This window comes from Fibroporia radiculosa (assembly GCF_000313525.1).
Source record: "Fibroporia radiculosa TFFH 294 genomic supercontigs, scaffold9995, whole genome shotgun sequence".
Taxonomy (NCBI): domain Eukaryota; kingdom Fungi; phylum Basidiomycota; class Agaricomycetes; order Polyporales; family Fibroporiaceae; genus Fibroporia; species Fibroporia radiculosa.
In genome coordinates, this window is record NW_012133466.1 from 22,866 (window position 1) to 40,538 (window position 17,673).

Sequence of the window (17,673 nt, forward strand, 5' to 3'; positions counted from 1 at the left end):
ATGAGGTCTCATGCTCTGTCGCTGCCTTTCGCTTTCTCCTTGTCTGTCTGCTTGTCCAATGCCATCAGAGTCCCGATAACAAGGCACAAGCTGGACGGTCACCACCAGTTACGGCGGAGAGGTGGAACGGTCCCGTATGCGCGCCCTGTTGTAGATGCAGCAACCAGCTCGAGCGGTAGCAATGACGGATTAGACTTGACGTGAGTGTCTCGCCAGTCCTGCATGCGCGGGGCGGCTAAAGCAATCTCGGACGAGCAGCACTGTAGATGACCTGCTATACATTGCCAATGTGAGAGTGTCCGTTCGTTTCTTCCTGTGCTCGTACGCATAACAGGCTATTATTAGATCACCCTGGCCGGAGCCGGTATGCTTCCACCAACGTTATTTGACAGACATGGCGCACTCACCCCTTCCTGCCCAATTTGCGCCACTTAGTATACCCCGTGCAATTGGATACTGGATCTTCAGATCTGTGGGTGAAACCCCCTTCGAGTCCAATCCCCCACACTAATGTATCGGTGAGTATACTCCTGCGTGTGTACCGCGTCGCTTCTCGCTGATACCGGCCCAATCTTCGGCAGTCAATTACTTACAATATGACCGTCAGTTGTCTTGGCTTCGTACTTATTCATGGAAGGAGCAGCTTACGTTATACATCATAGTATGGCATTGGTTGGGCCTATGGAAATGTGTCTTACGGCACTGTCGAGTTCGCGGGGTGCGTTCGGACCATCACCACCTTGATATCAAAATCATTGACTTTGCACAGGGTCGAGGTCGCATCGCAAGCGTTTATGGACGTCTCTGACGCGTCAAACCCGGCTCTCTCATACGGCGCAGACGGGATCATCGGGCTTGGCTTTGACTCATTATCTACTGTCGATGCGTTAGTCAACCGAACTGGCGCCTCAACCGGTCGCACGTTTCTCTACAATGCGTTTGCGCAAAACAAGAGCGAGCCCAACTTCATCTCATTCTCCTTGCAAGACGATGCCGATCCCGACGATACTGTCCAGGGCTTCTTCTCAATAGGTTCGTGGTGTTTAATGGTGACAGCAAGTTAAGACATAAGCTTGGACTAGGTGAATATGACCCAAAGTATACTGCTGTCGACAAAAGTTATCCGATCTCAACATGGCCGGAGAGCTATCCCACTCGATGGAGCGTACTCTTAGACGCTCTTCTGGTAGGAGATGAGGAGGTCACAGTATCCTCTACAGTCTCCGGTGCACCCTCAAACAGGGCTGTTGTCGTCCTTGATAGTGGCACCTCGTACACGTGCGTCTCTGAGTATACTATCAGATCGTGCGTAAAGGCTCACAAGATACAATCCATTCAGGTATGCACCAACTGAGATATGCAACGCCATCTATGGGGGTGTGTCTGGTGCAAATTATGAGCCATCTTTAGGCCAGTGGGTCGTTCCTTGCGACGCCGAGGTTGACATTGCATTGCAGTTCGGGTATGTCCTTCCTTCTCATTAATATTTGTTTTTGACATGCATGACGCTTCCTCCAGTGACTCAGTCTATCCCATCAACCCTCTTGATATGACGCCTCAAGACCCAGCCGACACTTCAAAGTGTGTAGGCACTTTCATTCCTCAAACAGTGTCTGTAGGCGCTGGACAGTTGTAAGTATTTATGGTGGTGAGTATTGTACTACCTAGTGACAGACGTCATCCTTTGTAGCGATTGGCTCATAGGTGACAACGTCCTTCGTTCCGTCTACACGGTCTACGATTTCGGCGACTATGACTCTTCCGGGAACCGTGGTAACCCTTACATCAAACTCCTCCCTCTCGTCGACCCCGATGAGGCCTCTGTTGCCTTTCATTCCATCCGTGGCGGCACACCCGAAAATATCACTTACAACGCGGCCAACGTCTCGAGTGATGCGTCCGGATCGACTACTGTGTCGCTCTCAGATGATTTGGTCAGCTCGCTCAATAGAGTGAGCACATTCCTACCCGCCGTACTCGCTCTCATGGCGTTCAACGCCCTGCTCCTCATCGCAATCATTGCCGGCGGCGTCGTATACTTCTTGCGGCGACGGAGCCGGACACGCACGCGTAAGACACCTGGACGCTCCAGTCCAATGCCGATGACAACAATGTCTACGTACGGACTGATGAGTGGTGACCCATCACACGCATACCAACCGGTTTCAATGGCGCTAACTGAGGACTCATTCGTTCCTCCTTCACCGGCATTCTCTAGGCCGGGCTACCAGGGCGAGGGACTACGTTCACCAAGTATCATTGAGCGACCTAAGTCTGTGGCATAGGTTGAATCCTCTTACTCCTTCTGTGTTTGATTACTTTGTGGGCTGTGGACATTGCGCCGGAATTTCATATACGAGGCGTACGAACCTATACGATTTAGTGGACGGACAGTGCTCTCATTTCTGCGGCGTTCTAGTGTGAAGTAGTACTTGGCTCTAATATAACTTGCTGATATCTACGATACTTGTATGTGGCATTCAACATACTAATCGGACTAATGAGCGTCAGAATGAGCCGGGTCCCATACGTAGATCACGCTTGACAAAGGTTGCAGATCGTTGTGTCCGCCGGACTGTTTGCTCCTGTTCTACGGCACTATCGGTCGCCGCAAGACTACGTTCGGTGCCTAGTAATTGCGACTCGTAGAATGGGGTTCGTGTGGATCCGCTGTGTCGTCGCAGCAACTTCTTCGCTGTATTTCTCATTTCTCGCCACCGCGCCTCTTCTGCAGAAAGGTTGGGCTGTACGTCTCTTTGCACCACTTCATCGACGAGAGTTATGAGGTCCTTCGCTAGCTTTGTGACAAAATAGAGTGAATCCTTGACGTCGTAAGCCAAGATGGCTTCCTTGCCTTGCAGGTTGCTCTTGGGTTTGTCGCTTGTCATAAGCTGAGTGACATCGAGATGGTCAACGATCCGTAGGCATTGCCGCATGTTCGACTGGTCGCAAGAAGCCAAGGCAGTTCGAACCAGATGTGACATAGCAGTCATGCCCGGCATAATATTCCGCCCCTTGGAACGCTTCTCCATCTGTGGCGACTCCACACGGGGACCATTATCCCCGCCATCTGCAAAGTCTTCAGCTTTGTAGCCCGTCATGAGCTCAAAGATTGTTGTTGCGCTAACCCAATCGCCTTCGCGCCAGCAAGTGGCCAAAGCCAACGTGAATGTCGATAGAGAAGGCCTCCAGTTCTCACAATTTGGTCTTGTGGCGGCCTCTCGCAGCATCCGTTCCAAAGTCTCCACGGCTCTATGGGACTGCTGGGAAGCGCCCATCATAGTGAGACCTACATGCGCTCTAAGCATGTTATCGAAATGAGGCCGCGCGATATCCTCAGGGGACATGCTTTCCACAGCTTGCCAGAAATAATAGATCGCGAGCCGGTATTTTTTCGAACAAGTGCAGAGCCAGAGTACTTCGGTGAGAACGTAGGGCGTCAAAGGTACTCTAGCAGGCTTGGCGTCTTCCCCTGGCTTAGCCAGGCCAGTGAAATCGCGGATAATATCGAACGCGAAAAGCTGATCCGCTGGACGACCTAATGCCAGGACACCCAGTACAGGAGCCATGAAGTGTGAGTCGATTTGGAATTGTGGATTTCTCTCAGAGTGCTTGATTGCTTGCCTCCAGAGCAATCTCACATCGGAGGCGTTTTGGGCGCGCACCTCAGCAAGAGCCTCTGCCCCGTTGGAAGCTGGTTTGCGGCACGAAATAGCGTTGATGAGTGCGGTGAACGTAAAGTGAGTCGGTGCCAAAGGGCCATGGTCGGGCATAGCATAGTAGATATCAAACATTTTCTGATACTCGCCAGCATCGCCCAGGATCTTGAAATAAGGTACGTATACCGAGTTATCAAGCTCCGGACTATTGGGTTCATGCTCCTTGACCTGTTCAACGTGATCAATGTAATTTTCGAACAGGGTGTGCACGTTGTCAAGCTGCTTCGTGTGCTGAGACCACTGCTCGATCGTCGCATATTGATTGAGCATAGTCACAAATGTACTCGTCCGTGGAGAGAACCCGCGCCGTTTCATCTGTGTGCATTAGTTCAGCTAAACTGCAGCCAAAATGCGATGATTACGTACATCCACATAAAGCTGGTACCCAAGCTTGAATCGCTTCCTTAACAAAACCTCCCGAATTAGAGTGTTCCACACAATGGTATTCTGTGCGTCAAGAGGCGCATTCTGAAGTGTGGATACTGCTTCTTCGATCTTATCGGCTTTGCACAACGCGAGGAGTCGTTTGGAGAATACATGAGGGCGCAGAGGTTTCTTGAGTTCCCCTCTGATAGGCTTGGCATGAGATTTGGGATGTTTTCCACTGGGATGGAGGAATAAAGATGGCTTTCCTCGCTTCGGGTTCTTCGGGAGGATAGGAACTTTGGGTTTACTGGCAGAGTCAACTCTTAACGTAGAAACCGACCGAGATGGCAGAGTCTCTCGAACAGCTATGAGCTGGTTCAAGCACTTCCGTAGAATATATGCAGAGTGCGCTGTACTGCGAATCATATCAAGTTGCAGAGGATATGAGGAACCAGGGTAGATAGACAGATGAGCTCGCAATTCACTGGTAGACCGGGGTCGAGCAGGGACTCATGAGCGCTTTGAGCACACAGTAGCCACCGCGTACGTATAGGCGCTCGCTGTGAGTGCTGGCTCGCTTATATAACTGTCAAGCGCCAACTTGCGGACGCGACCGGTCACCCAGTCTTGACACCAGTCATATCTTCTACTCTATAGCATAAGTCCCCATGGTCTCTTTGGCGCGGACGGTTAGGTCTATACAACGTGTGGGCTTGAAGGAATGGTGGCACCAGATGCAGTACATAGGAGATGCTAAGTCGGGGAAATTTATAGGAAAAGACCAGTATGTTGATCCCGCTCGGGTAAAGGAATACTGATGCAAGCCTTGTAGGTTTGGCAACCGCTACTTTGAGAATTTGAATCCTGAAGAAGAGGTCCCAGGTGTGTACTATTGTTATCTGCGTCGTACCGAGTGCTTTAATGGATTGCCCAGGACGTCATCGCTGGGTTGACTTTGCGCAGGTCCGTTTGCTAGCCAGTTGGATATGCAGTTGACTGTGCTTGACTCCCTTGTTGTGTGCTAGCACGACTTCAACGCTACCCAAGTCCCAGCAGAATGGCATGCTTGGCTGCAGCACATCCGTCGGGACGCACCACCGGAAGATCGCGTCATGCAGAACTTGTCGCCTCCATGGAAAGCTGTACGTCGTTCATTTTTAATTGCCTTGTCCTATATTATAAGCTTGCACTATAGCCATGGATTGAAAACCTTACTGGGACGAGAGGGGCTTACAGGGCATATAATACCACGAAACCGAAGTATGAGGCTTGGGAGCCAAAGGTGACCGCTCGAGGATCATAGATTGATGTAGTGTGTGCAATCTATTGCGCTACATGCCCATTTTCTCTGATAAGTATGTCCTCTACGACTTTCTCCGCTATCGCAAGACTCGAAGTTAGCCCGGGGCTCTCGATGCCTAGCAATGTAATCATGGGCCGCTTGTCCTTCCCCCTAAATGTGCCTAGAAAGTCTTCCGGATAATGGGCTCGAAACTCAAAATCCCTGAATCCTCCCTTTGGGCCAACCAGCTTTGGTCGCACACCGCAGTAATCAGGCTGGAAGCCTTCGAATGAGACTTCGGGCAAGTATTCCCTCACAGCGGCGTGCATCATGGCCAGTCGAGAATCATCAGGAATGAGCCACTTCTGCCAAAAGTCTGGGTCGTTGATGTTGCCCTCGATATGCGGATCCAACCAGTCGAGATCAGGTCCGAACCTAATCTTGCCCTGCAGGTCGAGAGTGAGGTGTGTTCCCAACGATTGGAAACCGTGGACGGTGCGACCGGTGTCAGGGCACGGGTATATAAGATGCGAGATGTGCTTGACTCCAGGACCTTTGTATGACGCATATGATCCGCGTCCGTAGTACATGGGTATGCGGGATTCCTTCGGAAGTAGTGCGTTGAGAATGAAGGGCGCAGAGAGCCCTGAACAATTGATTAAAGTTCCAGCCAGTATTGCGTCTCCTCCATCCCCATCCCTCTTGCCAGTTAACGTTTGCACCACCCATCCACGAGCCTCTTGGTGTGGATCCACCCTCACGACCCGTGTCTGATAAACGAGTTCTCCACCCTCGGATTCAGCGATTTCCTTCTCGAGACTTGCCATAAATGCGTGCGAATCAATAATACCCGTCTCCGGGCTCCATAGTGCAGCTACGATATCTGTCGAGAGATCCGGCTCCAATTCGCGTGCATGGTCGCCGTCTATCAGCTGTGTGGGTAGTGCTGCTGTCTTCTGAAGACCTGATGACGAATGCACAGGCCAACAAAGGTTTTGGGCCTTTGCTTGTAGCCCCTCGATATACGGCCGCTGGTCGTGCCGGGCTACTACCAATTTGCCTACTTTTTTGTATGGGATGTTGTGCTTGTTGCAGTGCATATACATGAGAAATCGACCGCGCAGGCAGAGCCGTGTCTTCAGGGAATCGGCAGGATAGTACAAACCTATGACCCCGTCTGTATCAGTTGTACCAGTACAATGAGCCGGTAACGAACCTGCATGAACTACTTCTGAGTTACGCGAGCTATCTCAGTTGTCGATTTCAGCACTCTTTCGCTCAAAATGAGGTCATACCTCGTCTCCTCTCCCGCTCTATCGTGCCTTTCTACCAAAAATGTGGATTTCGTTGGAAAGCGGCGCACCAGTTGCCTAGCAACAGCTAGCCCAATGACACCTACAAGGACAAATGAACCATGGTTAGATACAAATATACTATGATGTCTTACCACCTCCAACGACGAGATAATCGACTGCGAACTCCGGGATCTGTATTTTACGAAGTAAATTTCTTGCTGTCAGAAGTCCGGGGTGAAATTCGTGCCTTATACTTGAATTGCCCGTTACTATTCAACGCTGCAGCTAGGCCTCTGACCTGCATGGCTGTCGACAATGACAACTACAGTGTATGTGGGGCCGGAAAGATATGCCATGCTCAGAAAGGTCAGCTGCAGCAAACCGCACTGGTAAACGGCGGTCCGGTTCCCGTCACCTGCTAGTGCCAATCTCGATAGCTGATCTCGATCACGGTAGTACCGCAAAATCATGTTAAGAACTTTGTATGTACTTAGTCATTCTTGCATTCACTTCCTGCTCTCCTGAACCCCTCCACATACAGACCCTTCTCCCATCGCTATTATTGCTCTCAAACCGAGTAGGAGATTATAATGGTCTCAACAGCTCCCCTTCTGGGGCCCCAGCCTCTACCCGTGGAGGACAAGTTGACTGCCTTCGATACCGTTCCGCTATTTATGAAGTCCCTACCCGAAGATGCCGTAGATGATCCAATTGTTGGAGCTTTACAGAGTCTGGCATTTGAAGGGACGCCAGATGGTGAGTCGGTCTGCGATACGACAAGCTCTCAGTTGAGCGTGTCTTTAGAGATCGCCCAGAACTTCAAGGAACAGGGGAACGACTACTTCAAAGGAAAGCGGCATCGTGAAGCTCTCGGGTTCTACACGCAAGGAATAGATGCAAAACCACAGGATCCAGTTATATTGGAGGCTTTGTTGTGCAATCGAGCTGCATGTAACTTGGAATTGAGTGAGGCGTCCAGATTTATCGTTGCTACAGCTCATCTTAACAGACAGGCATCCTAAGAGAATTATGGCACGGTTTTGAAGGACTGTTCAAAGGCTATCCTAATCAATACTCGCTCGTCGAAGGCCCACTATCGTTCCGCGGCAGCATTGATGGCCCTAGACCGATTCGAGGAAGCCATCGACTGTTGTAATCGCTGTCTACAATTTGATCACGGGAACAAGGACATACATGTGTTGCGCGACAAGGCCACACAAAGGCAAGCAACCAAGGACAAAGCTGAGAGGGAGCGGCAAGAAAGAATACGGAAGGAGACGGAACAAAAGCGACGCCTACGGGAAGCATTCAAGGTCGTGAAGAGATCTTTCGCTCATTCTGTAGCTTACTGACAGCCTGGCAAAAGGAACGCAATCTCGTTGTAATACCACGCGCCGATGGATCTTCATCAAATCCATACTCCCCCGCGTTCGACGCGGAAGATCCTGCATATAGTACATTGATTTTCCCTGTCTTTTTCCTGTATCCACAATATGCCACCTCGGATGTCATATCTCACTTTGTAGAGGACACACCATTCTCCGCACATTTAGCGACAATGTTTCCACCAGAAGCTCCGGCACCGGAATGGGATCGCAGTGCGGAATATGTTACCGACAAGCTCACGCTGTATGCTATGACTTATCGGAAACGACTTCTGAAGGTGGGGAAAAAGATGACATTGAAAGATGTGTTCAAGACAGCGGGGAACAAGGATGGGGAACCAAAGGATGGGCTTGAGCTGAAAGATGGGAGCTTGACTTTCGTTGTTGTACCGAAAGGTGATGTTGAGAAGCGATGGGTGGATGAATTTAAGAAGAGCAGAGATCATGCATCGTGAGCATTCACTCCAGGAAGCAAGCCATCCGAAAGAGTGGTAATACAAAAGATGGAGACCAGAATATGTAACGATACATTACCGATGGTATACATTATCTCCCCTGCTGCACAACTTCAACGAAAGATTGCCTGACCTGCTTGAAAAACGTATAGATATCGCGCGTCTCATTCAGCTCGTCGAGAAGAATAGGGAGGGTGGGCAGAAAGGGGGTTGTCGTGGGTACTATGAGGGCGTCAATATGGGGTAGGGTCCCAGGCTGCCGAGCACAGACCTTTGTAAGAGCGATTGGAAACGTCGACTACCAAGCTGAACTCGCGAGTAGAATCGGCAGCATCCAGACGCAGGAAGCGGATAAGAATCTTGTCCTTGTCAATCCCTTCTATATGGCATTGTAGCCACCTCTCACAGTCGGCAAGCTCTGGGGCTACCTGCGCAGCATGTGAATCAAGCAATGCCCGTTCCCTGCTCCTCTCTAAAATCGGTAAATTACCAGGTCTCTTTTTTTGATACTGGTACGAACCTCGGCGAAGATTTGCTGCAATGATACGATGTTGCTCTACCTCTCCGTCTAGGACAACGCACTTCTCTTTGATGCTCGCAAGTTGACGTCTGAAGGAAGAAACGGAAGCCTCCGCCTCTTTCCTTTCTTCCCGTTCTCTATCCAGAACTATTCGTCCAGAGTAAATACAAATTAGGATCGTTGAAACGCGGCACAAACGCACTCTTAATCAACTCTATCTCCCTGATCTTGCATTGGTTTGTCTCTGCTTCAATATGCTGAAGCTTTTCAACCAGACGCTTTCGATCTGTTAAGTGCCCATTCTTGCGATTGGTGATTTCTGTTAGCGCTCTCTGAGTATAGCTGGAAACCGCTTTCAAGAAGTTGCGCGTGGAAACTTCGTAAGCTTCGAGTCTCAGGTCAATCTGCGGATTCTGGGACGCGAGGATGGCGGAGAGATCGAGCTTTGGTACTCGAAGTGATTTCGCCATTGTGGAAGATGACGAGCATGCCTGAGCTGCAATAAAGGACGCGTCGTTCTGCCAGTGCTCAGCTCACCGTCCGGCGTCGACGCGTCCGGTCACGATGTGAATGATAGACGCCGTCACATCTAGTACACGGGGTCCTTTGCGCAGCTCACCAGAGCTCACGTGCCATGCCCGTGGCCCGTCGCTACAGCAAGCAGCAAGATCAACTCCACCGAACTCGACGACGGCGGCAGGCACGGTGAGTACACGTTTTACTTAAAATTTTGTCGGTGCACGCTGTTGGAATGGTGGGACGTGTACAGAGGGACTGGTCGGGCTGGAGGAAGTGCGAGAAGGGATGGATGGATTGGTGCAGGGACGGATGTTGACTGCGATTCCGTATCTGTCCACAGGCACTCAAACTTCAAACTTCAAGATGTCCGTCCAGCACAAGATTTTCCGTACCGCGAATGCGCCTACCACACCTCCCGATGAGACCGAAACTAGCGTCGCGCAGGCCCTGATCGACCTCGAAAACAACGTCCCTGACCTTAAGTCAGAACTACGACCGCTGCAGATTTCCGCAGCTCGTGAAGTCGATGTTCGTGGTGGAAAGAAGGCCATCGTCATTTTTGTCCCTGTACCGCAATTGAAAGCATTCCACAAGGTGCAGCAGAGGTATGTGTACGCTATAGTCTGGTCACGTTGAAACTTCTGACTGATGGGTATTGCAGGCTAACCAGGGAGTTGGAGAAGAAGTTTTCAGATCGTCATGTCGTATTTGTTGCACAGCGCAGGATGCTACGCAAGCCCACTCGCAACTCGCGGGTCAAGCAGAAGAGGCCTCGCTCCCGTACTCTTACCAATGTCCACGAAAAGATCCTCGAGGACCTTGTTTTCCCCACGGAGATCGTTGGTAAGAGGACGCGAGTGGCCACGGACGGCTCAAAACTTCTCAAAGTGTGCGTGTGATCGTTAATGACCGAGGCGGTTTAATGACCGAGACCATTCCAATAGTTTCCTGGACTCGAAAGATGCTACGTCGCTTGAGTACAAGCTGGACTCATTCTCTTCAGTATACCGTCGCCTGACAGGGAAAGACGTCGTGTTCGAGTTCCCGGTGCAGGTGCAGGAGTAGGGAGTGCCAAGTTACCGTGTTTAGGAGACTATGATATGCTATCGCACATACAGCAAAATGTATCCGCATGCCCCCATTATGAGCAACCAGGTCTCTTTGCACTGCATGCCAATGAGATGCATTGCATGTCGCAATGGCCGCCGAATCACTCGCTGGGCGCGTTTTACGTACACTCTAAAGCCAAAGGAATCTTATCTCGGATACGATGCGAGTTCCGACGCAGTACACGGTGCACGTGGGCTCACGTGCCGCACGTTCGCGCTTCCGCATCCAGTTCCGGCACGTCTCCGTGGTACTGTGCCGTACAGGCTGAGCTGTTAGCTCTCTCTTTTGCTAATACAAGTACTGGGACTGCTCGCTCCCTTCCTTTCGTTTCACTCTTCGTCCTGTGCCGCGCCGTCGCGTATTCAGGCGGTGGGCTCACTACCATGACGGCCTATCCTCGTATGAATTCGTACAGCAAATCAGGCTATGACCACGGCATTGACGCCAAGATTGTAATTATGGGCAACACAGGTGCGTGGATAGCGTCGCAGTACACTCTATGGGATCGCTGAGTGCAGTTGAAATTGAATGTTGCCTCGTTGCATTCATAGGCGTGGGCAAGACCAGCCTGTTGCACAGATATACCCAAAATAAGTTTGATCCCAAGAACACAACTTCCACCACTGGTGCTCTTTTCGTCACGAAGAAGATTTATGTTGATGGTATCAAGGTTCGTCTACAGTTGTGGGATACAGCAGGCCAGGAGAGATTTCGTAGCATGGTGAGTGGATCCTGGTGAGTGTTGCTGGCTATGCCGACATGGATATCTATAGGCACCCATGTACTATCGTGGAGCCAACGCTGCGCTGTTGTTGTATGATATCACCAATGCTGCTAGCTTTGATGACGTCCGAGGTTGGCTGGAAGGTACGTGGCCTGTTGCTTCCTCGATCAAGTCTTCCAGCGTTCACCACTCCGTCAGAATTGAAGAAGAATTGTTCTCCCGATCTCATTATCTATATTGTAGGCTCAAAAGCTGACTTGAACCGTCATCGTCAAGTTACGTCTGACCTTGCTCGACTCTCACTTCATACTTGGTTTCCACCACCCAGACCACCGAGTCCGCCGCCGGCGCCGACGCCCTCTACATTCTCCTACATCCGCCCCCGATTTACATCCTTCCCGAGTATACGCTCAGCGCCTGCCCCCGTAACAAAGCCTCCATTATCTCCATCACCAGAAACAGTGCAATACTCCGACCCCAGGGCCACCGCTATGAAACGCTCCCACACTACTGCTCTTACTCGTCCGCGAGCTAAAAGTGGTAGCCTTCTACTTCCTAGTACCAATTTGGACAGCGCTGTCCGCCCTCCAGCCTGTCGATTCGAAACCCAGTCCGGATATCGGGCCGCTGGATGGCACCAAGTTGCAGAAGGGAGTAGTAACAGTATGGACGAAGATGACGACGATACGGAGACGGATGATCAAGAGTGGGGACTGCACAAGGGTATGGAACTATTCGAAGTGTCTGCGAAAGACGACCTTGGTCCGCATCATCTATCACTGCTTCTTTTGACCCCGGTCTAACCTTCTCTGGCTTGCAGGAATCCAGCAACTATTTGACACTCTGATTGCGGCAATAATCGCGCGGAAAGATAGCATAGAAGAGGAAAACGAAATGAAGCGACGAGACAGCGTGTACTTAGCGCCCGTCAGTACGCCTGTGTGGGCTGCACAGGCAGATGCGGAAGAGGCGCGAGAGAAGGCACAGGCGGCATCGGGGACATCCTGGAGTTGTTGTTCGATATGATACGTAAGTATGGCTTGATATCTTCTCGCTTTCTTTTCTCTTCCCTCCGCCTCCGCCGCACACAAGTTTTCCTCGCCTACTGCACCATCCAGCATTATCGCGATCCCTGCTAGCCTCACCCCGTCGCGTCTGCCCCTCGTCATGACTCATGTTCCACATCCTTACGTCCACCCTGTCCACTCAGATCTCGTTGCGCTTATCGCAGGCAGGATATCCACGCACATCGTATTTTATGATTTTTGCCCTGATTTATTTTCTTGCATGCACATCATGTCGTAGCATACATACCATGTCAATAGTGATGCAATCACTCGGACATTCGTATCCGGGTCTGTCTTCGCCTAGATGCTATTACTCAGCTGTTACACAGAGGCTGCAGTTGAAATTAATGTAGAGAGCAGCGCTCATCTAATATATATGTAGTGTGCATTGTACATTTATGATCAATTAGCGTAGTTTAGTACGATGCCCCAATTGGCTCGAATCGGAAGGTTCGTACATTCTACTAGACGGGCACAACCGGTCGGTGAAAATGCAATGCAAGTGCAGCGCTTTGCCTTCACCCCTCTCTTCCTCTTTAGTGCTCGGGGCTGCGTTGAGTGATGTCTCTCATTCCTCCCAATCCCGATGCAGTGGTGTCGGAAGACGAGGACAACGTCTGCATTCCCGAACATTGTTTTCGCTGTTTCGATGCTCTCTTTTGCGCCCTCACTTCGCACACGCTCCTCCCCGCTGAATTCCCGGACGAGAAATAGTGCGTGAATCCATCTCGATCGTACATGGTGCCTGACTGGTTGTAGCCCCCTGTTCGTGACTTGGAACACTAGATCTTTGCGCCCTGGTAGGGCCCCAAGATTAAGAGGATGCATTGGAATTTTCCAGCCAATCTCCTTGAGGGATGGGTTAGCCGAGTACGCACTCATCAGCGCATTTGAGGACTCCAGATTCAAGGGGATCGAGCAGCACGAACTCGTGAACTTGGAATGCGGGTATGTCACTCCCGACTGACTGACTACTTGCCATCTCCTGAATTCTCTTTTAGTATCTCACTCCTCACTGATTTTGAGGATGCGTCATCCTACCTTGATTGGACCGTCGGGGTCCACGGCATACACATATCATTCCCTCACCCAACTTTACTGCCCGCACCCACATCTCCTTCAACTTCACCGTCTCCGCTGTCCTCTTCCTCTTCTGTACCAACACGCAGCAGCCTCAAGCACACATTTTCTGCCACATATCTACCAGAAATTGCTCCTGAACAAGGTTGGGACAAGATTGAAACCATAGACAGTGCTATTCATAAAGCTGGCTGGAACGGGCGCATCACCGAAGACATTCGTCGCAGCGTCAAACTGCGCAGGTATCAAAGTAGGAAGTGCACAGTAGATTGGGAGGAGTACGTTCAATGGAGGACCAAAAATGGAGGAAGAATGTAGATACCAAGTAGCAATTAGAACAGGCTTCAACTGCTCTGTACTTTAGTTTCACCTCAGCAATTATACAATGCAATGCGCTATTCTTTTTTGGTCTCTGAACTATCATAAATCCTTGTTTTGAATCGCTCCAGTCTCCCTCCCCACCCGCCACCGAATCTCTCTTCCAGTTGCTCCCAGATCCTGCGCAACTTCCAGTTTGCATGTCCACTTAGCTTGTCGTAGGCCATCAACAGCCAATAAATTGTCCTGTCACTAGGTCTGGCTTCGTGGGGTAGTCTGATGAAGCTGGTGAATAGGGCGTCGAGATTATCCATAGTCCACGCGGAAGACGTCAGTTGGCGTGTGAGAGGGCCAGCATCCTGAAATCTTTGTGCAGTTCTACCTCCATGGCGAGCAAAACCCAGGAAGATGGACCGGAACGCTGGTAACGTAGGCGATCTATCCGTCCACGATGGGTCGACTGCGTCGAGATCGCTTTGCATAAAACGCTCCTGTTCATTTGTCGTGATCATGTCGCTGAATATGCGCAAAGCCTGGACAAGGTCGCCATGGTATGCATAGCATTGGATAAGGGCATAATACATCGTTGCGTCAGGTTTGAGGTGTCTGGGAACCACAAGGCCTTCGGTGGTAGCCAGCTGTTCAATCGCCGTCTCGATTTCATATGCTCCTAGCTCGTCTTCGGGTATTAGGTTATGCCTTAGGACTCGGTATAGAAGCGCAGCAATGTCAATGCGGCCATTCCGTGCATATGCCCATACACATGCATTAATACCATCCAAGCCAAGTTCATGACCATCCTGCCTCATCCTTAAAAGGGACGCCCGCACGCCAAGGAGGTCGCCTTTCCTGGTAAAATAGCGGACGAGCACGAGATGGGTGATGCGATTACGGGGTATTCCAGATGACTCCAGCATATTTGTTGCATGGCGCAAAGCAGCGATATTGAGCGTTCGACCAGCAATATGCAGTAGGGTTGTGTAAGTAAAAATGTCTGGTTGGGGGACTGAGCTTTCATCGAGGCCATAATCATGGCATGCCAAATCGTGCTGATTGCAATTAAAGGCTGCACCAGGTGCCTTGCGGGAGACCATATCGTTATATACGTCCAATGCAGCTTGAAAATCTTCTATCCTCGTCTTCCGCCAGCCCTTTCCAGCGCAATCGATCAAGGCATTCCACTCCCACTTGTGCACACGCCCACCGGATGTATACAAGGAGGTCAGAACAGAAAGAAGACGTAGAAAAAGTGACCTAGTCCGTGGACGAACAGACATGAGAAGACGAGCGAGGCGATGGAGGAGAGCATAATGGACGACCAGAGCATTGGTTGCGGGACGAGGGAATTCCATTAATCGCTGGTAGGCATCCCATGCTTCCGAGGCCGACGACGTATTTGCCAATATTTCTTCGAAGTACTCTCGGCCTTTTCCGAAATCCTGGTTAACGATCGAAGTACCCTCGTGCTGTAAGATATTCGTAGACAGTTCCGGATAGGTTAGCTTGGACAACCCCATGGAAACATCAAGCGAGCGCGACGTCCCTGCCGACAGGTACGACGCAATTGCCCGAGACACGGGCGCAACGACGAGATGCTCTTGAGTTCGAGACGAGTTCGTAGTCGAACCTTTTTTCGTGGTTTGGATCGGGGGTATGAGAGGATGGCGTCTGCCTGTGTTCGTTTTTGGAGAGACGGATAGTTGTTTCTCGTTATCGACGCCGGTCGAGTTGTCATGCGTGCTATTATCCTCCCCATGGGAGGGGGTCCTCTCGCTAATATCGGGCACGGAAAGACGAGCTGTTGAGAGATGACGATGAAGGAACAGTGAGGTAGAAGGCAGCGCGTCATGATACCATAGGAGGCCCAGAGAGGACACTCTCAGCATCAATGGATTATGCAGTCATTCTGGGAAGACATTAAGAGCTGGGCACACTGTAGATTTTTCCAGACGCACCGCGACGCGACAAAAACCCCCACAAGGACTATCCAGGAAAGGATCGAAGCCTCACAACTATCGTTCAAGGGACCTCCGAACGAGTGGACTTTTGGTGCTAGAGCGAGCTCGCAGATGGTTGTGGCAAACACGTCGTGTCACGCTCTCGGCGCTCATTGCCAACTGGAAAGTCGATGCGTGACACGAGCGTCTATGTATGCGGGCGGTCCGACGTCGAAGCCAGATGTGTGATATGTTCTTGGTCAATATACTACATATTCTCTCTCGCACTCATGTGCCCAATCTGACTGCATCGAAAATACAAAGCATAGCATAGAAGCGTAGTATGACAAAAGGCCTAAAACTAAGTGATGCAAGTACGTAGCGCGACGGACTATGCCCGAGCCTTGAGCGTTCCAAGGAACGCGGCCTTTTCTTCGAATGTTTGGAACGCGCCGTGCTGCACATTCTCGCTATTACAATACTTCTTTGCAGGCGGATGATATGAGTACTCACACCAAACTTCGACGACGTGTCAATGAACTTGAGCTGCACTTTCTCGAGATCCCGACGGGACGTGTGCACCATGAGTGATTTGCGGATAGTAATCACACGCTTCTTCGTGCCGGGAATAGAGCCTTTCAACATTAGGTAATCGTTCTTGACAATACCGTAGTGAGGGAAGCCACCCATAGGTGTAATCGTCTTCTTCGTTATATCGTGTTCAGTCGAAGCATTCGCCTCATCGTCACCCGAGCCAATGCGGTAGATCTTCTTGTTCAGTTCAGTTCGATGGTGATAACCGTCTATGCAGTATATTAGTGAATAAGCTGGACATAGCACACTTGGTGCATACTCACTTTGACCAGCACGAGCGACTGAGAACATGACCTTCGACGGATGCCAAGCACCGATACAGGCAACCTTGCGAAGACCCTTGTGCGTCTTACGAGGGAGTTTCTTGGTACCCCACCGGTGAGTCACACCTTCGAAACCGTGTCCCTTCGTCACGGCGATGACATCGACCACCTCATCCTGCTCAAACACAGTACCAACCTCCACAGGCTTCTCGAACAGTCCGTGCGCGAATTCAACTTTATCCGCGATTGAACCACCATTCACCTGAATCTCCATAAGATGCGCCTTCTTCTGGCTGAGACCGGTCTTGCGAATCTGCGTGTGAGCAAGAACGCGAACGACAGTGCAGTATTTTCGGATACGCTCAAGCTCTCGGGCGATAGACTTCCCACCGTCCTCCGCATGCTTCTTCGCATACCGAGTGAAAGCCTTCTTCTTCGAACGGTACCAGTTCTTGTAGAACCGGCGCTTAAGTTCATCAGACAAGTGCGATGCCCAGACAGTCGTGAGGGTACGAAGACCACGGGGTGTCTCGACGTAACCGACGACACCGACAACAACCAGCGGGGGTGTCTCGATAATGGTTACAGCCTCAACGACTTCTCTCTTGTGCATCTCTGTATTACAACTGAGCACGATGGACATAGACAGAAACAAAAACAGCGTACTAGATCCAGGACGGTCAAGATCACGGACGACATGCGTCATTCCAGCCTTGTAACCCATGATAGCCGTCAAATGGACAGGTTTCTTGGAATCGTCCTGCATACCAGTCCATACTTTGCACACTCATCCGGAGCCGCACAATGATCACATACCTTGGGGAATGCCTTGACCTTTCCACGATGGCGCGCCGCACGCTTTCGCGGCAGAAATCCAAGCGAACCATGGCGGGGGGCCTCGTACTGGACGATGTAGCATTAAATGAGCATATTTTGGCGATAACACGATCTGCACACCTTACGGTGACTGTGATTAAAGGTCAACCACCGGGATCGATGCAATGTGAAAATACTCACCTCATTTTGTGGGTGTCTTGAG

The 17,673-nt window shown here is 50.8% G+C and overlaps 9 protein-coding genes across 9 annotated transcripts; 5 read left to right on the forward strand and 4 right to left on the reverse strand.

Moving 5' to 3' along the window:
* On the forward strand, window positions 1-2,285 carry FIBRA_06987 (uncharacterized protein; the record flags this gene model as incomplete). The annotated part of the gene is made up of 11 exons (XM_012328687.1): window positions 1-200; window positions 259-289; window positions 346-364; window positions 436-518; window positions 582-602; window positions 663-718; window positions 770-1,032; window positions 1,083-1,278; window positions 1,340-1,462; window positions 1,519-1,632; window positions 1,691-2,285. The coding sequence occupies 11 exons, from the start codon at window positions 1-3 to the stop codon at window positions 2,283-2,285; spliced, it is 1,701 nt and encodes a 566-aa protein (XP_012184077.1).
* Window positions 2,286-2,507: 222 nt separating this feature from the next.
* FIBRA_06988 (uncharacterized protein) lies at window positions 2,508-4,511 on the reverse strand (the record flags this gene model as incomplete). The annotated part of the gene is made up of 2 exons (XM_012328688.1): window positions 2,508-4,034; window positions 4,086-4,511. 2 exons carry the CDS (start codon window positions 4,509-4,511, stop codon window positions 2,508-2,510), a joined length of 1,953 nt encoding a protein of 650 aa, XP_012184078.1.
* An 897-nt stretch (window positions 4,512-5,408) lies between these two features.
* Window positions 5,409-6,473, reverse strand: FIBRA_06989 (uncharacterized protein; the record flags this gene model as incomplete). The annotated part of the gene is made up of 1 exon (XM_012328689.1): window positions 5,409-6,473. One exon carries the CDS (start codon window positions 6,471-6,473, stop codon window positions 5,409-5,411), a length of 1,065 nt encoding a protein of 354 aa, XP_012184079.1.
* Window positions 6,474-7,252: 779 nt separating this feature from the next.
* FIBRA_06990 (uncharacterized protein) lies at window positions 7,253-8,502 on the forward strand (the record flags this gene model as incomplete). The annotated part of the gene is made up of 4 exons (XM_012328690.1): window positions 7,253-7,418; window positions 7,467-7,628; window positions 7,686-7,978; window positions 8,029-8,502. 4 exons carry the CDS (start codon window positions 7,253-7,255, stop codon window positions 8,500-8,502), a joined length of 1,095 nt encoding a protein of 364 aa, XP_012184080.1.
* Window positions 8,503-8,593: 91 nt separating this feature from the next.
* FIBRA_06991 (uncharacterized protein) lies at window positions 8,594-9,492 on the reverse strand (the record flags this gene model as incomplete). The annotated part of the gene is made up of 4 exons (XM_012328691.1): window positions 8,594-8,724; window positions 8,774-8,974; window positions 9,023-9,169; window positions 9,225-9,492. The coding sequence occupies 4 exons, from the start codon at window positions 9,490-9,492 to the stop codon at window positions 8,594-8,596; spliced, it is 747 nt and encodes a 248-aa protein (XP_012184081.1).
* A 412-nt stretch (window positions 9,493-9,904) lies between these two features.
* FIBRA_06992 (uncharacterized protein) lies at window positions 9,905-10,606 on the forward strand (the record flags this gene model as incomplete). Its single annotated transcript, XM_012328692.1, has 3 exons — window positions 9,905-10,146; window positions 10,203-10,430; window positions 10,486-10,606. 3 exons carry the CDS (start codon window positions 9,905-9,907, stop codon window positions 10,604-10,606), a joined length of 591 nt encoding a protein of 196 aa, XP_012184082.1.
* A 428-nt stretch (window positions 10,607-11,034) lies between these two features.
* On the forward strand, window positions 11,035-12,401 carry FIBRA_06993 (uncharacterized protein; the record flags this gene model as incomplete). Its single annotated transcript, XM_012328693.1, has 5 exons — window positions 11,035-11,122; window positions 11,203-11,372; window positions 11,425-11,518; window positions 11,574-12,137; window positions 12,196-12,401. 5 exons carry the CDS (start codon window positions 11,035-11,037, stop codon window positions 12,399-12,401), a joined length of 1,122 nt encoding a protein of 373 aa, XP_012184083.1.
* Window positions 12,402-13,003: 602 nt separating this feature from the next.
* Window positions 13,004-13,840, forward strand: FIBRA_06994 (uncharacterized protein; the record flags this gene model as incomplete). Its single annotated transcript, XM_012328694.1, has 3 exons — window positions 13,004-13,155; window positions 13,202-13,390; window positions 13,444-13,840. 3 exons carry the CDS (start codon window positions 13,004-13,006, stop codon window positions 13,838-13,840), a joined length of 738 nt encoding a protein of 245 aa, XP_012184084.1.
* Window positions 13,841-13,917: 77 nt separating this feature from the next.
* On the reverse strand, window positions 13,918-17,656 carry FIBRA_06995 (uncharacterized protein; the record flags this gene model as incomplete). Its single annotated transcript, XM_012328695.1, has 7 exons — window positions 13,918-15,638; window positions 16,293-16,580; window positions 16,635-17,249; window positions 17,301-17,394; window positions 17,451-17,537; window positions 17,592-17,601; window positions 17,652-17,656. 7 exons carry the CDS (start codon window positions 17,654-17,656, stop codon window positions 13,918-13,920), a joined length of 2,820 nt encoding a protein of 939 aa, XP_012184085.1.
* Window positions 17,657-17,673: the final 17 nt, after the last annotated feature.